The sequence below is a fragment of the Onychostoma macrolepis genome, chromosome 21, assembly GCF_012432095.1.
Source record: "Onychostoma macrolepis isolate SWU-2019 chromosome 21, ASM1243209v1, whole genome shotgun sequence".
In the NCBI taxonomy this organism is placed as follows: Eukaryota; Metazoa; Chordata; class Actinopteri; order Cypriniformes; family Cyprinidae; genus Onychostoma; species Onychostoma macrolepis.
This window is the reverse complement of record NC_081175.1, coordinates 20,189,054-20,213,964: the sequence shown is the minus strand read 5'-3', so window position 1 is coordinate 20,213,964 and position 24,911 is coordinate 20,189,054. Positions and strand designations below refer to the sequence as shown.

The window sequence follows — 24,911 nt, the reverse complement described above, 5'->3', positions numbered from 1 at the left end:
TACATTAATTTTAAATTTTGTTATTTAGCAGACGCTTTTATCCAAAGCGACTTACAAATGAGGACAATAGAAGCAATCAAAACCAACAAAAGAGCAATATATGCAAGTGCTATATTAGTATAATATTATAGTGCTATATTTCAATTTCACAAAGAAATGTGCAGCATTTTGTCCAAGCAATAATAAAAGGACACATTTAATTGATAATTTGTCAAATCTCATTTTGTTAAAAAAAATAAAATAAAAAAATCGTGAATCGAATCATGTGATCAAAATCGTGAGTTGAGGGAATCGTTACATCCCTTATATATATATATATACACACACATATATATACATACATACATATACATACACACACCACCCGAATTCCGGAAATGTTGGGACATTTTTTCAATTTGAATAAAATGAAAACTAAAAGACTTTCAAATCACATGAGCCAATATTTTATTCACAATAGAACATAGATAACATAAATGGTTAAACTAAGAAATGTAATAATTTTATGCACAAAATGAGCTCATTCAAATTTGATGCCTGCTACAGGTCTCAAAATAGTTGGGACGGGGGCATGTTTACCATGGTGTAGCATCTCCTCTTCTTTTCAAAACAGCTTTAAGACGTCTGGGCATCAAGGTTATGAGTTTCTGGAGTTTTGGTGTTGGAATTTGGTCCCATTCTTGCCTGATATAGGTTTCCAGATGCTGAAGAGTTCGTGGTCGTCTTTGACGTATTTTTCGGTTAATGATGCGCCAAATGTTCTCTATAGGTGAAAGATCTGGACTGCAGGCAGGCCACATCAGCACCCAGGCTCTTCTACTACAAAGCCATGCTGTAATAGCTGCAGTATGGGTTTTGCATTGTCCTGCTGAAATTCTCAAGGCCTTCCCTGAAATAGACATCATCTGGAGGGGAGCATATGTTGCTCTAAAACCTTTATATACCTTCCAGCATTCATAGTGCCTTCCAAAACATGCAAGCTGCCCATACCGTATGCACTTATGCACCCCCATACCATCAGAGATGCTGGCTTTTGAACTGAACGCTGAGCCCGGAGGACACGGCGTCCGTGATTTCCAACAAGAATGTTGAATTTGGACTCGTCTGACCATAGAACACTTTTCCACTTAGAAACAGTCCATTTTAAATGAGCCTTGGCCCGCAAGACATGATGGCACTTCTGGACCATGTTCACATATGGCATCCTTTTTGTATGATAGAGCTTTAGTTAGCATCTGCAGATGGCACGGCGAATTGTGTTTACCGACAGTGGTTTCTGGAAGTATTCCTGGGCCCATTTAGTAATGTCAATGACAGAATCATGCTGATGAGTGATGCAGTGTCGTCCATGGGCATACAACAAATGTCTTCGGCCTTGTACCTTACGCACAGAGATTTCTCCAGTTTCTCTGAAATTTTTTATGATGTTATGCACTGTAGATGATGAGATTTGCAAAGCCTTTGCAATTTGAAGTTGAGCATGCACGTGCAGAAGGGGGGGCTTTGGGGGCTCAAGCCCCTGCCCTGTTTCAAAATTATTCAAAAGTGTCCCTCTCAGACAAATAGCAATGATATTGTAGTCAATAAAATAAAATGCATTTGAATTATAATTAACATGACAATGTGTACAAAATGGTAATTAATCGCTCAAAAGTCGGAAAATTCCTGTTTATTTTATCTGTCAATCTGAGGTATTGCTATGGGTTGCGTGCGTTTTGCTCGACTGACTGATATTCCACAGTCTGTTCGGAAACTATAGGCTCTCAAGCCATATATGGTTCTTTCAGTGAGTGGGTTGACAGAAGGAAAAAGATAAACCAAACAATATTTTAAACTTTTTTTCATAAATAATAAAAGCTAGTGTGTCGATTTAATTAAAAATCCATATATTATATATTTTAGAATATTACATAATTCATCAATGCCCGTTTATCATGTATAATACACCAACCAATCATGATCTGGCTCAGGTTCAAATTTCATTGGACAATAATGTGAAGCGGAGCAGTCATTTTCCATTCTTATTCAAAAATCGGTTGAAAATTACATGGGAGAGAATAGCTTAATTGTGGAGCGATCTGGATCTGTGGTTTGTCTCATTTTATAAATCAAATTACATCGCTGAGAAAATAGATGCTAAATGACTACAAAAGCACTGCACAAAACCGTGCAGCGCCAAAAGTCGCAATGATGGTAATCAGTATTCAATTCACTTACATTTATGTATGATGCACCGTTTACTATTTGATTAAACTATCATAGTTAATGAAGCCAAAGTGCCACCTACAGGCCTATTATGTGAAGTGTAGGCTGGCGAAATGGTGACGTGAAAGGACTTTATCATGTTACCATTTTTGTCTTATGCTCATCAAGCCTGCATTTTAAAAATCAAAAATACAGAAAAAAACTGTAATATTGTGAAATATTACTACAATTTAAAAGAATGTTTATCTATTTTAATATACTGTAAAATATAATTTATTTCTGTGATGCAAAGCTGAATTTTCAGCATCATTAGTCCAGTCTTCAGTGCATGATCCTTCAGAAATCATTCTAATATGCTGATTTATTATCAGTATTGGAAACAGCTGTGCTGCTTTCTTTTTTAAAATTATTTATTTATTTATTTATTTATTTTCGGAACCTGTGATACTTTTTGGGGTTCATTGATAGATAAATTAAAAAGAACAGCAAAATAGAGATGTTTTCTAGCAATATCAATCTTTACTATCACTGTTTCTATCAATTTAGCAAATCTTTGCTGAATGAAATCTAATATCTTTCAAAAAAACAAAAACTGACCTCAGGCTTTTCAACGTATAGGCAAAAGTTATATTTTAAATAAATGCTTATACACACACACACACACACACACACATACATATATATATATATATACACCCCTGAGGAACTCTGTGCACGTCCCTGTCGTTGAGGAACGTTGTTTTTAAAGTATTCCACAATCTTTTTATGCACTCTTTCACAGATTGGAGAGCCTCTGTCCATCTTTACTTCTGAGAGACTCTGCCTCTCTAAAACATCCCTTTTATGTTACAGACCTGATGTCAATTAACTTAATTAGTTGCTAGATGTTCTCCCAGCTGAATATTTTCAAAATTTCTTGCTTTTTCAGCCCTTTGTTGCCCCCATGCCAACTTTTTTGAGACCTGTAGCAGGCATCAAATTTGAAATGAGCTCATTTAGTGGAGAAAAGTGTCAAATTTCTCAGTTTAAACATTTACGATGTTATCTATGTTCTATTGTGAATAAAATATTGGCTCGTGATTTTAAAGTCTTTTAGTTCTCATTTTATTCAAATTTAAAAAACGTACATGTATGTATTACTTATGTATTAAAAGTATAACATGCAAATGAATATACAAATGGATAGGATTATGATTTTTCTGAATAATGAATCTTTAAAATCAAGGGTAGTGTAGTTATTTACAAAGAATTAGGCTATACATCATTTCTTTTTTTAAATGTGAAGCAGTGACTCACTGTGACTTATGGTTTCTACAGAAGCATATACCATCGCTTAACCTCAGAGCTTGTGGCTGGTCTGTCTTGAAAGATTAAGATATTTTGTAAAAATATACTTTCCTATGGAGAGAATAAATTATATTTTACTTCCGTAACCCAACCGTTATGCTATATTTTCAAGACAACAGCTGCTGCCTGGTCCAAGACAGGCACTCAATCTTCCTCTGCTTGCATGTAAGGAAGGTTCTGCATCTGAGACACTTCTATCATCACTCTAACAAACCAAACCTCACTAAAACCCTGTAAGTGATCCAACCATCCATCTCTCCCTCTCAATTCTTCCTTCAGTTCAAACCAAAAAGGGTCGAGGGTGTAATGAAAGATGCTGAACTTTTTTTCTTTTGTAGGAGATGTGTAAAAAGCTTGTCTTTGCAACCTCCTCAGCAGCAGAACATGAAGAAACGTCTCAGCTAAGCTTTAAAGAGCACTGGAGAGAGTGGGCTGCCCAGATAAAAACCAATGACATAAAAGCTGGGTGAGATCTGAGAAGTCACCATGACCGTCTCTTTCTGTGGTGCTTTAGCACCTTATAGGTGTCGGTAAGAAAATAATGGGAAGGTAGAGGAAATGAGTGAGAGGGTAGGGTGATGATAGCGGTGTCATGGAGTGGAGTCTCAGAGGACTCTTCAATAGAAGGATTATAGTGAATGAAAAGATCATGCCTGCTACAGACTCTGAGGAAACACCAGGAAAGCCCTTTTTACCCACTGTGAACAGCAGTATGTATGCTGACAATCAGCCAAACTGCTCCTTGTGATGATATTTAAATAAAACATGCCATTAATATAAACATGTTCTTCCTACTGTCATTATATTTGGAATTAACAGCAGTGTGCCACTGTAAACCTGTAAATTTAAAAAAAAGTATGTGTGTATGTATGTATGTGTACAGTCATGGCCAAAAATATCTTGACCCTTGGTAAATATGATCAAATGTTAATCCTTTTGATCTTTTATTTAAAAAACTTCCCAAAAATCGAACCTTTCATTGGATAATAAGAATTTAAAATGGGGGAAATGTCATTATGAAATAAATGTTTTTCTTAAATACACGTTGGTCACAATTATTGGCACCCCTAGAAATTATTATGAGTAAAATATCTCTGAAGTATATTCCCATTCATATTCACAATTTTGAGCACTCCAGGGTGATTATGAACATGAAATTATCCAGCCATGGCTTCCTGTTTCACAGAAATATAAATAGGAGGGAAAACAAAGCCCAAATTCCCTTAATCATCCATCACAATGAGAAAAAACAAAGAACATATTTCTGATACGCAGCAAAAAATAATTGAGCTTCACAAATTAGTGAAGTGGCTTTAAGAAAAGAGCTAGAGCAGTGAAAATTCCCATTTCCACCATCAGGGCAATAATTAAGAATTTCCAATCAACAGAAAATGTTACGAAACTGCCTGGAAGAGGATGTGTGTCTATATCGTCCTAATGCCCGGTGAGAAGGAGAGTTTGAGTGGCTAAAGACTCTCCAAGGACTACAGCTGGAGAATTGCAGAAAATAGTTGAGTCTCGGGGTCAGAAAACCTTAAAAACAAATTGTCAAACAGCATCTACATCACCACATTGGTTGTTTGGGAGGGTTTCAAGAAAAATTCTCCTAGCTCATCCAAAAACAAACTCCAGCATATTCAGTTATCAGACACAACTGGAACTTCAAATGGGACTGGCTTCTATGGTCAGATGAAACTAAAAAAATGAGCTTTTTAGCAGCAAACAAGATGGGTTTGGTGAACACAGGGATAAAAAGTACCCCATGTGTACAATTAAATATACTGCTGTATTTTTGATGTTGGAGGTCCTGGACATCTTGTTTAGACATATGGCATCATGGATTCTATCAAATACCAACAGATAAAATATCAATAAGTGAATGACTGTTAGAAATCTTATAATGAGCCATGTTCGGATCTTCCAACCGTACAATAATCTAAACACAAACCTCAAAAACGGGTCACTGAACACAAAACCAAGCTTCTGCTATGGCCATTCCAGTCCTCTGACCTGAACCCTATAGAAAATGAGTGGGGTAAACTGAAGAGAAGAAGCACCATCATGGAGCTGGGAATCTAAAGGGTCTGGAGTGATTCTGGATGAAGGAATGGTCTCTGATCTCTTGTCAGGTGTTCTCTAACCTCATCAGGCATTATAGGAGAAAATTTAGAGCTGTTAAACCAGCAAATGGAGGTTTCAAAATGTACTGAATAAAAGGGTGCCGTTAATTGTGCGCAATGTGCATTAGAGAAAAACATTTATTTCATAATGATATTTCCCCCAATTTTAAATTCTTATTCTCCAATGAAAGGTTAGATTTATAGTAGCGTTACTTTTGACAGCAAATTTTGATTTAGTTTTAGTCATAGTCTTTTGACTAAAATGCCATTTAGTTTTAGTCATATTTTAGTTATCTGAATTGTTTTTAGTTTTAGTCTAGTTTTAATCGACTAAATATCAAAAGATTATAGTCGACTAAATCTACAGTAAATTTAGTCTGCTAAAATCTAATTATTGGTTTAGTTACATCGCATTTATTAAGCATTTCTCTAACATTTCCAAACTCATTATATAGGTTTGATATTAAGGTTTTATCATGATAGACTGCGATTTAACTGGTGTAGACTGCGATTTAACTGCGGTGACACACAACATGCCTTTGTTAAAATTAAATAAAACCACTTCTAATAAAGAACAAGAACATGGTCTTCTTTGTAATGAAATACCAATGGTTATATAGGCTAATTATGCATTCTTTATAACAACTTGTTTACCATATTCTTCATTCTTTCAAGCAGACATTTATTTCTATGAATAAATTTAGATTAATCTTTAGGGCTACTAAAGTGATTCAGTCAAGAGCAGTGAGTGATTTTCTGTCTTTCTTTTGTTGCTTGATTACATCAATGACTCGGACAATAGTGACTAAATTAGGCTGCTGTCCCTATAAAACCGAATGCACAGATGCAATGGATGCAATGTACTGATACACATTCTCCTTACTGTTTACGTTCACTTAAGACGTAATCAAATGTGTTTACATGAATACTCATCAAAACGGACATTTCGACATCATTCTGTGTGTATTTCTCCATTGATGCGACGTGAAAGAGTGCTCGCGCACTGTGAGATGCTTTCTGTGTGTATGTTTCAATGTCTGCGCTCAGAAAACCAGACCGAATTGAGTTCTCTCTTGCGTCGTCAGATTAATCCATATGCCTGCTCTTCTCTTACTCCCACATATTTACATTTTTGAACGTTTTGTGCGCCGTGCAGTAAGTGTATTTTAGCTTATGTCTGGCCGGTTCAGGGCTCGCAAAATTTAAAAATCCCTGGTAGCCCTTCGGGCAGGTGCTCTTCAGATTTTGGTAGCCCGAAAATTAATTTAACTAGCCCAAATTAAAAAAAATTACCTTTTTTTTTTTTTTTAAATATAGAAAATCAGATAGGAGTTTAAATGTCAATCAAAAATATTTTCAATACACAAATATCAACAAATATGAAGGAAGGAATTTTATTTCACTATTTACAGGGTATCTACAGAATTTTTACAAATATATTTAAGGCAATTTATGACCAATTTTAAGTGCTGCGCAAGTCATAAAATTACATGATTTACAGTTCAGATACAGGTTTTCACAAAAACCTTATACAACAGCGTTTCAAGCTATAGATCATTTTTATGAAAAGGGATAAATCAAGCATATAAATTATGTTAATTTAAAACGTATACATATTACTGTCTTAATTGTTTAGATTTTTAGAAGGCACATTAACTTCTTTCTCATTTACAACTCTATGTGTTTTCTGCGTAAAAACATGAGTTGATATTTGCATTGATCTGACCATAAGCAATAAGAAAGGCTATTTGGAAATGCAAATTCATTCTCTGCCATGAGGTGGCGCTTTAGGAGCGCTGAAATACTGCGGTTTCCCCGGAAACGCTGTACACAAAGCAGCTCCGCGCTCATAAACGCTGCTTTATCAGGAATTATAGGTAAAATGAAATTAAAATGCCAACGACACGTTTCTGAGGACAGTCGGTTCCCTTCAGATACATTCACATAAAGACATCCGCGCCGCGTTTCGACTTGAAACGTGCCGCGCTCATATTTATTCAATGACATTGTTGCCTTTTGAAGTTTAATCCTGCCTTATCGCGACTCTTGTCTTTCTGTCCCCAACTGTAAGACCTCTTGAAATTATAATTAAGACATTTCTTATACCATTTAACGTATTTAAAACTTTTTATGGCCTTAAGTTTGATACAACTCACTTTAAGAGTTTTTAAGGACCCACGGGAGATCTGTATTTAAGGAGCCCGTCGGGCAGGCAGTGATACATTTTGGCAACCTGACTGGAAAACACAATAGCCCCGGGACGTCGGGCTAGCGATTTTGCGAGCCCTGCAGTTCATATGTTCGCATCTAACCTCCTATGCAGCAGATTCGTTCTGAATGAGTCTCTTCCCAAATCGTCTCTCCCTAACATTTTCATCTCATTTTTATTCGTTGACGTAAATGTCAATAGATTTACGTCATAATTTTTGTCATTCAAAAAGAGTTTTCGTTAGTTATTGTCTCATTGTCGTCAGTGAAAAATATGTTGTCTACGAAAATTATGCATCAACGAAATTAACACTGATATATAGGCCACATTTTTGTATATGTACATTACTGTTCAAAAGTTTGTGGTTGGTACATTTTTCTAAAATGTATTTTTAGTCTCCTATGCTCACAATAACTGCTTTTATTTGACCAAAAACAGTAAAAACAGGAATATTGTTAAATATAATTACAATTCAAAATAACTTTTTTTCTATTTCAGTATGTCACACTAATTTATTCCTGTGTTTCAAAAGTGAATTTTCAGGAGCCATTACTCCAGTCTTCAGAAATCATGCTAATATTCTAATTTGGTGCTTAAGAAACATTTCTTCTTATTATTGTTATTCTTATTATTATACTATTATTCTTATATCATTGTATTATCCATGTTGAAAACAGTTGTGCTCCTTAATATTTCAGTGGAAACCATGATACATTTTTTTTTTTCAGGATTTTTTTTCATGAATAGAAAGTTCAAAAGAACAGTATTTATTTGAAATAAAAAAATCAAAATATAATATTATACATGTCTTTAATGTTACATTTCAATTTAATGCATCCTTGCTAAAGTATTAATTTCTTACTGAATAAAAACCCCAACAGTGTATAAAAATCTAAAAAAAAATGTTTTGTTTTGTTTTAGTCACAGAACAAAACCAAAAAAACCCCAAACAACACCAAAATTGTCTTTTTGAGCCCTGATGTGGCCTAAGTGCCACCCCACCTTGATCTGGAGCGCTTCCTGCCCAGTGCTGGGTTGCTGCCAAGGCGGTAGGTGCTTGGGCCATAGCTCTCCTTCTTTCTCTCATCACGCTTTCTGTCTGAAGAGCGAGCTCGTCTGTCTCTGCGGCTGGGGGAACGAGACTGAGACCTGAGAGTGGAGAAAGAGAAAAAGAGATTGAATGGAAAGAAACACAGTCAACTTAGAAGTCTTGCTCAAGAAATCAACCCACAGGTTTGACTTCTTGATGCTGTTAAATTAATTGTCAGCTGATGATGGTTCATTGCTCGCTATTACCTCTTTAAAACATTTTTGACAGATGGAGAAAGTTCTAAAAATAAGTAATGAGGAGTTGAAGTCTTGAACATTGAAGAAAGGTTATTATTGCAAACAAAAACTATTAGATAACGTAAAATTTTAAATGAATTTTAATTAAAAAAAAAAAACTGAAATAAAGCAAATTTTTTTGTGGATGACATTAAAACCATGAAATAAATATGATACGGTTAATATGTCTTGCTTGTGCGATTTCATTGTTAATTTTTGATGACAATTAAAATATGCTGCAAGCTATTACAATTTTTTGGGAAAACCACACACATAAAATGTCCTGTTAATATCTGACATAAACCACTCAAATAGCTGTCACATTTTTATCTTTGACAGTCCTAGACTTATGTGCCATGCACAGCAGACATCAATGTAAACACTGCAAAGACACTGAAGAAATGTCATGGACCTGAAAAATTTGGGCAAATCAGTGAGCATTGTTCTCCAGTGCAAGCTGTCTGGGACTGTCACTAGACCTGAGTGGATCTCAAATGGCGAATCATAAATGTCAAGAATGACGGTAGTTACAGTTTACAGTTGTAAATGAAGCAGCAATTGGCACATTTATAGCAGATTTGTGCTGTGAATTTGACAAAACTCAGAGTAAAAAAACAAACACCTTGTGAAACATCTCTGAAAATTCTATAAAATATCAATTCCATTCAGGTTTAATAAGAATTATGTATTTAATTCATTGCAGGGCACAGCCACGTCATAATTTTAATGTTCAATAATAGTACAAAATGAGCCTCACTGATCCTGGAAAATGCTCGTAATGTTGACGAACACATTTCAGTAACAAAACGGATGGGATGTTATTAAGAGTTGTGCGTAGGTTGAAATGTAATCATACGTGTATATACCCACACAGAAGGATAATGTGAATTAAAATAAATATCTCATATGCACGTACACTTTAAACAAGTAGAGCGATGAAAATGTGGGGGTCAGGAACAGGCAGAGAGAGAGAGAGAGAGAAATATATATTTATACAGACAGGAAGAAGAAAGTAAAACAGACATTAAATCTAATCATTAATAATCTACTGCAGGGGTGTACTGCAGATATTATTTGATGAAGAGGAAAGTATTTCCCCCCCCCCACTGTAATACATTTGCATCCATTTATTATAATTGTGTCCAGTGTGAATTTCATTTTTCTTTTCTTTTTCCGCTACACTGGACAGATATACTCATTAAGGATAAATGTGTGGCTGGTTCCTAGTGTTGACGCACCGGTTGGAGAAGAGATGTCAGGAGGCAGCAAATAAAAATGAGTGAGTAGCTTTAAATACTGACACCGGTATTATTAGCGGTAACAAAATTAGAGTTATAACACTGGTCATGTTTGATGTCAGAAAACAGCTGCTTTATAATTACTTGTGGCCCTAGGATTGCCAATTAAATGCCCATGCTCACTGTCGGAGTCACCGACTGAGATATGGGCTTGTTATTTATGAAGGCTATAATAAAAAACAACAGGCTCATGGTTTGTGGTGATGTTTGATTTATACCATTTACTAACATTATATATAAAAAGTTATCTAGTCAAATGAACCGTTTTCTAGTTTCCTTGATGGTGTTGTATTATAATTATTGATGAAATAAAAAGTAGATAATTGGTATATTGGTATAATATGGTAAAATATTGGAGATAAAACAACGATTTTACTGTAATTTTACTAGAATTACAGACTGGAATCAGGTTTTAGGCTTTGGGTTGCATTATTTAAATGCTACTGCTTTTATACTCGATAAATAATACATTTTATACAAAAATTCTATACTAATCTGTCCAAATAAAGTAAAAAATTAATTCCAATATCAGTCAACATACACTCCCATTCAAATATAAATGAAAACTTTTATTCAGCAAAGATGCATTACATTTCTATTTCAATTAAAAGCAGTTCTTTTGTATTATGGTTTCCATGAAAAGATTAATCGGCACAACTGTTTTCAATTGAAAGTACAACAACTGCATAGATAATAATAAGAAATGCCTCTTGAGCACCAAATCAGCATATTAGAAAGATTTCTGAAGGATCGTGTGACACTGAAAATTGGATTAATGGCTACTAAAATTCAGCTTCGTCATCACATGAATAAATTACATTTTAAAATATAATTAGAAAAAAAAAAAAAACAGCTGCTATCAACTGTAATAATATTTCACAATATTACTCTTTTCACCAAGGTAAGTATAGGAGATTCAGTATGCAAATAATGTTGATTAGATTTGAAAAATGTTAAATATTCTATCAATTTAAGCCAAGTCAAAGTTAAGTCAAAAAGTCAAAAAGGTTGCAAGTAAAAATCAGATCTAAATCTAAAACCACCCTCTTTAAAAACCTGCTTCCTAGTATTTGAAAGCTTGACATGCACTTTAGCTCTTTACCTCAATATTCTCAAGACTACATGACACAAATAGTTTATTAAATTCCTCTTAAATTCAAAATCAGCTCACAAAAAATGGCAATTACTGGGGAAAAGTACAAAAGGTGACATCTGAACACTTTGACACTCATTTCCTCTACTGAAGTGGCGATACTCAGACATCCTTGACCAGGACTCGGCCCAAACACGAGCTGACCTGCTGTAAAACAAACACTCGTGGTCTAAAGGCCCTCCGCCACTCGACAGCAATCAGGGAACAAGGTCAGAACCACAAGGTCATGTGTCTGGCTTGAGAAACGTACATGTCCATGCCAGTTAATGACACGGTTGTGGAAGGACATGACAGATAGGGTGAGTGTGGACAAAGGTGTAGTGCCACTCCAGATACTCATTATCTCAGGTCATCTGAGGACTAATGGGAAAGGGCAACACTGGAAGGCCATGATGGGGCTTTCCCCGATGAGAAATTAACTCGGAAGTGAGACGATCTGGATTAGACGGAGATGGGATTGTCATCTTAATGCAGACGCTGCAGTCTGCGCAGTGGTGCAAAGCCTATGAAGTAAGCGGATGAACTGCAGTTCAATAACAGAGGAATAAGAAAACCACCAGGGATAGAAAGATTTCTCATATAGCTCTTAGCTGGAGAACATGGCTAAAGCCAAGGCGATATCTACAGAGCCCCACAGGGGCTCAGCCAAACTAGATTAGTAGTCTAAGAAGAGCTTCTGCCCAAAACTCATCTCAATCTTTCTCTTTCACAGACACAAGATTTATTCTACAAATCTATATAAATATATATATAAAATTCTCTTTCTAAATAAATATATTATATATATAAATATATATATAAAATTCTCTTTCTAAATAAATATATTATATATATAAATATATATATAAAATTCTCTTTCTAAAAAAATATATATATATATATATATATAAATATATATATATATACACATAAAGAGAGAGAGAGAACGAGGCAATTCCTTATCTCGTATTAGAGGAAGTTTTACTTCTTTCGATATTTCACCTCGCAAGTTCATCTGAGTTATAGCCACACTTTTTGCCCTTGTTTGGCAAGTTTGCATGGAAATATAACCAAGGAAAAGAGCCAGAGATTGTGAAAGATGGAGAGAGAGAAAGAAGAAAGCAAGGCCCTTTACACACTGTAAGTGATTTAAATTCTGGGGCCAAAATGATTTAATCTCCAGAAATTATATTACAGAACGTCAGGACAGGCATGATGAGGGCACTGTAATTACTGCAACTTCAGCAGCGGATAATGACAAATCGGCCTTGATTTCCAATAAAGAGGACGAATAAAAAAAACGAGGGCGGTGGAGGGGTGAACAAAAGTTTAGAGGTGGGTTATTGCATCCTTGCCTCAAGCTTCTGGGAGTAAAACTTTTGATAAGCCACTCTCTCCACATGTATTTATTGATATAGATGCAGGAAAAAGAGTATGTGAACCCTTGGACTATTACTACTGATTTCTGCATATACTGGTCATTAAAGTTTTAAAGTCACAATTATTCCTAAATTCTTCCAGATATTCCTATCTGAAAATGAGCTGAAATTACAGGAATCATTTGGTGCACACTGAGACCCTAAATTCACCCAAACATTAAATGCTATTACCATTTTCCAACCCTCATATTGTTCCAAAGCTGCATAGGAACATAAAAAAAGATATTTTGAGAAATGTCTGTGTCATTTTTTTGGCCATATAATGAAGGTCAACGCTTCATTATCAACATTCTTCAAAATATCTTCTTTTGTGCAGAAGAAAAAGTCAGACAGGCTTAGAACGACATGAGGATGAGTAAATGAGAAACTTTTTGGGTGAACTGTCCCTTTAAATTGAAGTTTCCACCTGCTCTTTCCACCCTGCACTGAATGTTTACACTGCGTGTTCAATAAAAGCATTTCATTGTTTGTGTTTTATTTAAGCAGATCTAAAGTTCTGACTTTGTTGAAGATCAGATCACATTTTATAACAAATTTATACAGAAATCCAAAGTTAACCCAAGGGTTCACATACTTTTTTTCTGCAACTAAGTTTAAGAAGTGAAATTTTCAAATGATTAATTCCAACTTTGAAGCCCTAAAACCACATTTTACATTTAACTTAAAAGGCCATTTAGATTAACACATTTTTGGATGGATAAGGAGGAAAAGGCAGTTTAAAAACATAATTACATTTCAGTAAATGTAGCCCTAGGTACATGCCATTAGCAATTAACAAGCTCTTTCTTAACGGTTTAAATCGTTCCTGGAAATATGTTACAACTCCCAAGCCATTACCTGGATCTCCTGAAGGTGCGGTAGGCACTGGGCAAAGAGTGCTTGGTTTTGGATTTGGATCTGGAGCGCGAGCGGGACCTGGACCGAGACCTTCTCTTATGTTTCTTCTTCCTCTTGTCCCGTTCTCGATCCCGATCCCTATCCCGATCCCTTTCAGGCCCACGGGAAGAAGACGAGGCGGAAGAAGTGGTCACATGAGAAGCAGGGGCGTTCAAACTCCTTGTTAGTGCGCTTTCCAAAGGCTGGTAGTCAAAGCCTGGTATACGAGACATGTGTTGAGGGATGCCGCTCATGGGAAGGGCGGACACCAATGGCTGGAGAGACACAACAAAGAAAGAGGGATTAGACACACGAGACCTGAAGCGCAACTCAGATGCACACATGAAAGAAAACTGCCATTTTAATGAGCAAAATCCAATCAGGCTGCTTTCTCTGGACAATATTACAACACATATGAGATGAAAGGTGGTCCCATTGGCTTTCTAAATTTGCGCATCTGCCCCAATCAATAGAGCCACAACTGGCTTTGAGCGGTCTTGGGGACCGTATCCAATTTAGAAAGGTTTTTGCCATCAGTCTCCATGTGAAAGGAAGCAATGTTACTATGAATGTGGACGGCTCCCCAGAGCAGTGCCTGTGTCTTTTTTATCCCTGGTCTTAATAACTCCACTTCGCTCCTTCCACCCCAGAAATAGCGCTAATTAAAAATACTGGTTGTTTCGCAGCATAATATGGGTCTGGCAGAAACATAATTGGCCATTCTCTTCCGTCGTAATCACTTCAATATGTGTCTGTCTGGTTAAATGAGATCCCCTCTGCTGTTGGATTCACATCAGAAATGGAATTTCATCAATCAACGCTGCAGCTCATGCCGTCGAAACCACATCTGCGGGTCTCGGTTCATCACACGCGAGGAAATAAAAAGTCTATTTTATCACGAGGCAGAAAAGGCGATGAACTCAAAGTCAGGCTCGAAATCTAAGGGCTACAGGTCATATAATACAGCTCTGGAGAGCTTAAACAGAACCAGGACACAATATCATCCTGAAGTATTTTTAAACGTGTCCCAATTAATCTAGAAATAGTGTTTTTCTCTCTCTATCTAGCATGGGAACGTCTCTTATGTAAAAGATAGTGCTGCTCAGGGCAAGAGGGTGTTGGAGTAGGTGCTGTAGATGGAAGATTAGAAAAGTGCATTCAATTTGATAACTCTCTAGCTGGAGTTACATAATGGGACGCAGGGTTGGGTTTGAGTTCAGGGGTTTTGGGTTGACATTTGGCTAGATAAACCCCAAAGGAGAGCGTGGCACAAGTGTCCGGTCTCTCACGTCTGTTTTCGAGAGATAGGGACAAAGTGCCCTCTGAAATATCAAGCCTGTTAGAGCCCATGTAATCGGGCATGTGTATATTTTTACATTTTCTATAAAAAAAGGTTGCCAGAGCATTGCTATGCAGTTTCTAGCATGTTGATTACTGGGCAAAGTCACACAAGGACAGCCTCAAGTCTCTATGATGTTTTGGTCACTAGTTATGGCTTGGGTGCCACCTTTAACATGGATTTTTAGATTTTCTGAACAGTTTTATTGGAATAGCGCAACATACCACATGATTTGAGCACAAACTTTGTAGGACAAACTGTGCAGGATGATTTGAGAAGTTTAATACTTAGGGTTTGTTCAAATCCATAACCCAAGGTTTGAGCAATAGTGATGCTTTGCCTTTTAAGTACCACTAAGTATACACCTTCAGAGAAGAGCTGAGAATGCCAGGTCAGCAAAGTTAGAGAGCTTAGTCACTGCACATATTAAGGAGAAAGTGTTCGTCCAAATCCCTACAGTATAAAAACCAGCTGGTGTTCCGCTATTGGAACTCTAAGAAATCCAAGTGAAAGGGAGAGAGCGAGGAAGATTGAGTGTGAGAGAAAGGTGGGAGTGCTAGTAGGAGACAAACGGCAAGGTCTAACCTTTCATTTCTTTCATAAACGTTTTATTTGGTCCTTCACGCACAAACATGGTTCAAATCGCAATCTGAAGATTGTATTTGTCATCTATCGATCTATAAATATTTCAAACACTGTGTTTGTTCAACCTGAGACTGTGACTAAAGCAAATCAGCCTGAGTAAAGAGACAGTCTGTGAGTGGTAGTTCGCTCCGACAGCTTTAGGGGTTAATCACAGCTTTACTTGCTCAATAAAGACACTTGGGAATATGAGTGCAAAACAGGCCCGTCTTATCTTTTAGAAGTGTATTAGTTGATAATGGGTTAAATTCTACCACTTAAGAGGTTTGCCTAAATAAGAGCAATTTAGAGCATCTAATTTGCTCTCATCAAGTTACTAAATAAATAAATAATCAAATTAATTATACAATATTTTGATTAATTCACTGATTATATTTATGGCTTGCCCCAAATGAAATATTAAAAAAACAACAACAACAAAAAACAACAACTATGATTATTATTAGAATATTCACAGCTTCTTAAAGGGAGAAAAGGAAAACTATAAAACTACATTGATATTATAAATTAACTTTTTTTTTTTTTTTTTTTTTAATTATACACACACACTCACACACACACATACAGTACAAACATATGTAGGTAAATACCGACCTATCTACATACAGTACATACATCTATATGTATGTAACTACTATAAAATAAATATTCTGAGACAATGAGACATTCCAACAGAGTACACAGACAAAGCTCCTCAGGGGTCGTGACAAGTACAGAAGTGGTACCTAGAACATCAGAAGAACAAATGGAGTTATTAAAACCCTGGTGCTAAATTAATCTGCTCCGTCTGCAGTGAAAAGTGCGCAGCATATTTAATCCATCTGTTTTTCATACTTGCAGAGAAAAATAAACGTAAGTGAGGTAAATTGCTGCTATTTAGTTCACATTCTCTGGAGACACTGGCAGAATCCGAAGTTTTTACCACAGTAGTTTTGTTATTTTTTAAACCAGCTCCACTGGATTGAAAGTGTTTGGACTGACAGCTTAGAGAAAAAGTCAAGGAGGAAGTGCCTCAGGTTGAAGTGCGCAATTACAGCCAGCAGCCTTTTCCTTGTATACATTTCTCACAGTAAATACACACTCCAGGTCACAAAGGGCGGGAAAGTATCATCAGAGACGAGTCAGCAGATCCGTCTTCCTCAACTTTTGACACGATCACCTCAATCTCCTCAGATTTTCCCCAAACATTGACTGCACAAGGCAGATTCAGTGTGTTATGAAAGGCATTTAAATGCATGAGCAGCAACACAACATTTTAGATAGTCGACATCTCTCTCTCTTCTATAGCAAGCAAAAATGCAGACACCCTTTTTCATTCAAATAACGACACCTAGAATGAGTCTCTTTGATCTTTGCCACAGTTTACTTCGCTTTCCTAGGATTCCTCAGATACTGAGGCGCAGCGACTTTGGCAGAGACAACGCGTTGACACTCAGCGCTACGCTAATTAGCTTGGGCTTCCTGAAACTAACCATTATTTATGATTGTCTTTAGCTTCTCTAAACGAAAGGCTATTGTATCTCTAATTCTGGAGGAGCACCTGGTGAGCTTGGAGTTTAGGACAATCGTTCCAAAGGTACTTCAGGGAAACAGGAGTTGAATTCATTTGACGATTTTTCTCCACACACACAATATGTCACATCTAATGGGAGTCTAAAAAGCTATTATCTTCGTAATTACAGAGGAATGGGCTTCATATTTACTTCTCGAATTTTCTTTGCCACAAGAAAAATGTTTTCTACTCAAACACAAATTCAACAACACGCTTTTGATCTCCAAATCATGGTAGTGAACGTCTGAAGCACTTTTCACACTACTCTTAAAAGGAGCACTGTAGTGGTGTTAGGGACCACAGGGAAGCTTTATTCTCACCCGACATTTGCATGAAACATTAGGACACTTTCCTTCCCACAGGACCTCTGATTGAGGTCGATGAAGGGATTTTAGAGATTCTGAAAGCTGCTGTGTGCAATAGCACTACTCTGTACACATGGTTAGGTACCTGCCAAATCGCCTTGGCATCTGCTGGACAGTGAAAATGCAAAACTAAGTAAGTGCTGTAGGGTGAAGAATGATTTGTTGATTTCTGAGAGTTGGAAGGGGAGAGATGTAGTAAGCAATTGAAAGGAAGCGGTAAAGCCACTGCATCATGCTGGATGGCGAGCAAGGGATTATGGGGGAAAAAAAATTACTGAGAGGCTAGTTTAGAGTAAATTCCCTAAGTCCATGCAAACAATGCAAGCTGGTCACATTTTTGCGTTCAATCATCTGAGTGATACAGCATATCCTGTCTTTAATAATAGTGATACATGGAAAAACTATGTGAACTCTTTCGACTAAAGGGATAGTTCACCCAAAAGTTCCTTTCTTATGTTGAACATTTAAAGAAGATATTCTGAAGAATGCTGGTAATCAAACAGTTGATGGTCCCCATTGACATCCATAGAATTTCTTTCTTTATGAAAGTCAACGGGGATCAACAACTGTTTGGTTCTTCAAAATTCTTCAAAATATCTTTTGTGTTCAACATAAAAAACAAACTTATACAGGTTTGGAATGAAATGAGGGGCAGTAAATGATGACAAAATTTTCATTTTTGGGTGAATTAATCCATCTAAACTTGATTTGTTATAAATTTTGATCTAACTTTCAACAGAGTCTGTTTAAACAAATAACACAAAGACATATTTTCCTGTGTCTATTGAACAGTGTGAAAATACTAACATTGCAAGGAGAAAAAAAAACTATGTGAACACGTAGGCTAATGGCTACTCTTGGTAATCTTGGGTTCAACTAACCTTGAGTTCAGTAAGAGAGGCAAGATTGGTGGTGTTGGTCAGCGATGCCCTAAAATTTTGGGTTTGCTAATCACAACAAGCATTACCTGATGTGTACAAAACCTCAAGCAAAAGAGTGCTAAGAACATCTGAGATTGAGAACTGCTGACCTGCAGAAAACGGAAAGGGGTCTCAAAAGCCTTGTTGTTCAACAGTCCTTGGTAAGACAAATTGTCTTTCCAAAACAACACTTGCAAGTTTGCAAGAGAGCACCTGGGTTTACCATCGCTCTACTGTGAAAAATATTCTGTGAACAGATAAAACCCAAGTTGAGTTGGTTGGGGAGGTGGGGGGAGACACTATACAGTATATATACAAAAGGCATAGCAGTGGAGGAGCCATCATGGATTTCAGCAGCTTTTATGCCTCAGGGTCTGAATCACTTGCTATAATCAATGAAAAAATGAATTCCCAAATTTATCAGGACATATTTTTAGAGAATGTAAGGTCATTTGACTGCCAACTGAAGGACAATGTCACAAAGCACATACCAACAACAGAAAGGCTTCAACAGAAAAGTCCTGACCTCATTTCTATAAGAGATTAATTTCCATAAGATAATCTAAGAATTTTCTACACTGAAAAGTCTGTAAAGAGAAATACTGCAAAATTGACAAATATCAAGTGGTAATTGCTTCTAAAGGAGGGTTTACGAGTAAATATAAGGGTTTGCATTTATTCCACCCTGTATTTCTGTTACTTGTAATAGACTGTGGTTGGCTATTACATATAATTCATGCAGATAAATTTAAAGGGTGCACATACTTTTCCTAGTAAATGTACAATATCAAGTCTTCATCTTATAATAGCCTTTAATTAAAAAAAAGTTTTAAACCTGAGAGATTGCAAGTTACAATTTTAAATGGAAATGGCTGCAGTTCAACGAGTCAAGATGTCTGAATTCAGTCCTCTCTTGTGGTCAGTACTGCTGGATGAGCAGTGAACGATGGATGTTCACATTAATCAAGCGAACAATGAATAATCTAAAAACTGGCTAATCATTATGAACAATCCATGAATGTTTCAATGCTGGTGGAGCTCTCATCTTCAGAGGGGTAGAAATAATGCTTTTAAGTCAAAATAATTAGCTTGTTTTTCTGCAGTATGCCAATATGATGAATGGGCATCTGTCAGGAGCTGCTTGGCAAAGTAACAGCAACACAACGGGTTCTTACTGACGTTCTGGAAGGTTCCCACCAGGGAAGTGAACTATAAAAGAAACACACTGATTATTTAACTGTCGGGCAATCATGAAGGGAACCATTATAACAATGGCTTCACTGAATAACACATTTGCTAGAAAAACGATGACCTGCCGACTTGTTGCAATTCAAAATCTGTAAAGTGCAATTACATGAAATTATATGGAAGAAAACAAAATAATCAGCCATTCTCAAATGAGTCAAACAAACTAACATAAAACAAGTTTTTAAAGGGATAGTTGATAATAACTTTAATAATTCATTATTTATGCCCTCATGTTGTTTCAAACCTGTATGACTTAGTTCTGTGTAATTTAAAAAAATTTTTTTTTGAAGAATGCTTAAACTCTTCTTTCTATACATTGGGTCTATAAGGGGTGCGACATACCACATTTTGATACCACAGCAACTAATATTGCCTTTGAACATTTTGAAACTGTTTAAGTGCAATAAATTTGCAAACTCAATTCAGTACTTTTGTGTTCCACACAAGAATGAATGTCATGCAGGTTTGGAATGACAATAGGAAGTAAATGATGATTTATTTATTTATTTTTTAAACAAACCCAGCCCATCTGCCATTGGTCAGAAAAAAACAGTTAGCCCCACCCCAAACTCACACCATTGGTTGACTCACTGTTCTCAAACAAACAAAGCTATGTTTTGAAAGCACCGCTGAGACACAGTGTTTACTCTTTGATGAAATCAACCTATGAATTTTTTTTTTTTTTACGGCGGAACTTTTAAGGCAAATGAGGCACGGCCTACACAATTTCTGCATGTCAAATAAGCAGAGAGTTCAACACCAGCTTCAGAAATCTCTATCCCGGCCACGATACACACAAAACGCTTCAGTGACACCGCCAATCCCTGCATTCTCGTTTAACACGGATAAAAGAGAGGTGCAACGGCACCGAGTCTCACCTCTGCACCCCTGCTTTTGTCACTAATCAGGAGCGTGTTCCCTCCTGAGTGCTGACTGTCTTGTTAAAGCAGTACCTGCTAGAAACACCTCTCCCATGAGAGTTTCTTTTAAAAAGAGCAGCTCAGATACAAAGAGCCCAATCAATTAAATGGTAAATCACAAATCAGAGAAAGAGAAACGCCACAGCCCTGGGGCAGGAGTGTGTGCAACTGGGAGTGTGAACAAGCTCAAATACACAGACGCACACTAAGGGCACATCAAAGAGGTCCCGACAACATCACATCAAGGGTAAAAACTATCACACATGAAAGACAATGTAAATGTGGCACTAGGGAGACCTTAGTCTTAGCGTCAGATGTCTGCTGCCCTATTCAGTCTGATAAATACTGCTTAAATAAAGGAAAAACACTTTATCCACCTGGTAAACTCTACTCTGATTGGCTGCTTTGGCAAGTATTGTAAGAGCACACAAGGATTTTTTTTTTTAAGTCATGTTAACAAGGGACTGGGCTGATATAACAACACGTTTGAGGGTGAAATTTGCCAACGCTTGCCAGGTAAGTGGAATCAAATCATATAAAGATATTCACAGGATTTGTTTTTTTTTTTGGTATTTGAAGATAAACACACTCATAAATAGCACGTGAAGCATGTTGTTGGTTGTTTTAAATATTTAAATAACCTACATTAAAAATTACTGACGAATTCTATGATTTATACTGTATATATACTGTACACATCACGGACACCAGGTTGAAAACCCTTGGTCTATTAGGAATGACAGAGTCACACCAACCACACAACCTGCTCTTCAAAAAGAAAAGGCAGCAATGCTGAAAATAAAATAAATTGTAATCTTAAAATAAAAACAGACGGGAAATACAAGAATAAGGGAGGTGGGAAGTGGGAACTGGCCTGATTTCTATTTCAGCCATTGTAAGATTTGCAGTGGCTTCTGGGTATTGTTCTTTCTTAAACTGTGACAGTTTGCGGTTGACTTGAACAATGGGCATAGTCCTAAGCGAAAACACTAAACCAAAAGTGAAGGTCAACAAGGTGGCCATATTGTCACATCTGATATTCTTCTCCTTAAAAAAGAACGGCAACGATTAGGCATCCTGTAAGCTCCACTGTGTGTTCCACTTAATAATGAAAGGTCAATAATAAGAAACAGGATTAAAGTAAAAGCCATAGTAATAAAGCAGTCAATCTAAGACTGATGACACAAGTGTCGCTGGAGATTCGGCAGTCCATTGTGAACAATTTACGGCGCATTCGTCAAACCAAAGACGGCGGAACGACCAGCTGGCACAAAGATTTTCTGCAGGCCGGAACATTTCCTAATTAATCCGAATACACTCAAGGTGAAAAATATGGCTTTAATGATTACACGCCGGCTGTTTATTTAGCACCCAGAATAATTCTCGACAACATACTGAGTCAAAGCCTGCAACGCATCTAAATTTTCCCAGCCGGTGAGCCAGGAGGTGGAAATGCCAAAAATATGCCATTTTGAAGACTGCACAGCCAACATACAGTTTTTCAGATGAACACATACAAAAGCATTGACAAATGCAAACACAAATGCAGTCACTCCGATACTGCTGTCAGAGCTGTAAAAGCTCTGTGTTAAAATGCCAGCACACCAGGGACTGAGGCAACCTCTTCTAACCTCTTTCACATCATCTGCACATGCATGCTTTGAGCCCTGTGATAAAACATACAAGAATGGCAGAGGGAAAAAGAGAGAGGAGGAGTAAAAACACTAAAAAGCAGTAGACCACTACTATTAAATTAAATTTCATATAAAAATGGGTATTTACTCATGTCATTCCAAAGCTGTGTGACTTTCTTTCTTTCTGAGCTACTCTTTCTCATATAATGTAAGTGGATGGAGACCAAAGGCCAAAAAATGACCACAAAATGATCACAATATTCTTGCGCAATATTCCGAGTTTTCTGAAGTCTTTGTATAAAGAACAGATGGAAATTTATGTTGTTATTCATTGGAAATCTTACCTTAAAAACAGTCGTGGTCACAATTCATTTTCATTCTATTGGAAAAAAGCATCTCAAATATTGTACTACACTCTTTAGATACCAAAAAGGGGTTTTTCACACCAATGCAACTGAATTAGCTTTCCCCAAAGAAGCTTTCATGGAACAGTTCTCAGTATTCTTAGTGTAACAACATTAATAATCTAACCCTTTCTTCTAAAAAGAACCTTTTGTGCAATGAAAAGTTTCTGTTGATGTTCAAAGTTTTTCACCGAGTCATCTGCGCCATTTTTTTTTTTTAAGAATGTATAACTCATTTAAAAACAGGTTTTAGGTTTCAAAAGACATGAGGGAGGCATAAAAAAATGACAGACTTTTCATTTATGGGTGAACTAACCCATTTAAGAAGTTGTTTCTGTCTTCTGAATGACATTTGGGATTTGTGACAAATGGTCCACCAGTGAAAACAAGGTCTTTGTTGAGGTAAAAATTCTTCTTTTCGCTGAGAGCTAATCCGTAGCCAATTTACTCCATTTAGGTCAGGATAAAAGTTATAGTGGGCTCTTAAATCTTTGCTATGGATTTATGTATAAACTAATTAGAGCAAGCACAGGCACAGTGGCGGAGAGCCTCAACAGTTTCAGATCGCCTCATTTCCTCAGGGTCTATCGATTCCATTCCCCTTTTTAATTCCGTCTTGTGACTATGAGCAGGAAAAAGGATGGCTCCAGTAAAATATTTGCCTTAACCGAAAACAGGCTCTCCATTTGATGGTTGGTTTTTAATTCATCACAGCTTGTTTTCATCAGTTGCCAGCCTATAATAAAGGTTGACTTCTCAAAAGCGCCACATAATAAAACAAAAACAATTTTTTTAAGAATGCTGTGCAGCAACCATGGTTATTTTTATTTAAAAACATAATTTCAGACTTAAACCAACAGGGCGAACCACTAAGCCAAGTGTCCATCAGTAATCACAGCTATTTAAACTAGATTTTCAATTAATTCAATCGGCTGCATGGCAACAGCCCATTAAGACTTACTTCAGATGAAATCCAGAGAGCTGTGATTAAGGTTAGTCGGTTCTAGTCAGAATAGCGTTCTTTAAAACTGTAATCTGTCGGAGCCCATCGATCAATGCTAAGCTAGCGTTTGGCTCTGGGTGTTAAGTGGAGGATTACACTGGGGAGCAAACTATTTGTTTAAAGGAAAAGAGCACAGAGGCGTGAGGATGCACACGGACACTACAGAAAGCGGTTACAGGATAAGCTGTCCTGATACCGTCTCATAGTGACAGACAGATCCATAAGCACAAATCCAATAGTTTTGAGGTGTGCTTGATCGACCGCTGGGTTTTGCCAGTACCCATGCCAATGTCTGACACCGGAACAGTGGTCAGAGGACACTTACTCCAGACCATATGTTGGCAAGCCAGCCCTCCCAAAACTGTGCTGCTATTGGCAGAACATCCAATGGCAATGAAGCACAGAAAAGCACTGCACTGATTTAGCAGTTTTTCCAAAGTGCTAATTTGGAGTATTTTGTTCTTGTCTGAGGGGAAACACAAATAAACTGATTTTGGACTACACTACACAGAAACCAATGAAGTAGGATTATAAAAATAACAATAATATTAAAAAAAATTCACTAAATCCTGCCAAAGCTTTGGACAGACTGAGTCGTATATAAACTGCATTTTGGCAGATGTTCTTTGTCCATTGTTTCAACTCAGCTAACTTATTTTTAAATGAATTGGTTTTAATTTCCATTATGTAATATACTTGTTTTCTTAATTATATGAAATTAAACAATTACAATAAATTGGATTGAAGTAAATAAAATAACATAAAAGGATTCTTTTGAGATACATGGCAAGCTCACTTTGTCACGATTTTCAAACCCTCTGGATACACATACTCACAAAAAAGCAGGAACAAACTGATTTTCTTGTTTCACAGAAGGTGCATTTCTATAATGCTGCAAATAGCAGCGTTAAAAAAAACTGCAGACACTGACA

The 24,911-nt window shown here is 36.7% G+C and overlaps 1 protein-coding gene across 2 annotated transcripts in view; it reads right to left on the bottom strand.

The window, feature by feature from the left end:
* Nucleotides 1–24,911, bottom strand: part of sfswap (splicing factor SWAP) — a 95,322-nt gene that overhangs the window by 7,648 nt on the left and 62,763 nt on the right. For both annotated transcript variants that reach the window (XM_058757420.1, XM_058757421.1), the window contains exons 14-15: nt 13,914–14,227; nt 8,884–9,030 (exon numbers count right to left, since the gene is read on the bottom strand). In XM_058757420.1, the coding sequence (XP_058613403.1) occupies nt 8,884–9,030; nt 13,914–14,227 (461 nt within the window). The remainder of the gene's footprint in view (nt 1–8,883; nt 9,031–13,913; nt 14,228–24,911) is intronic.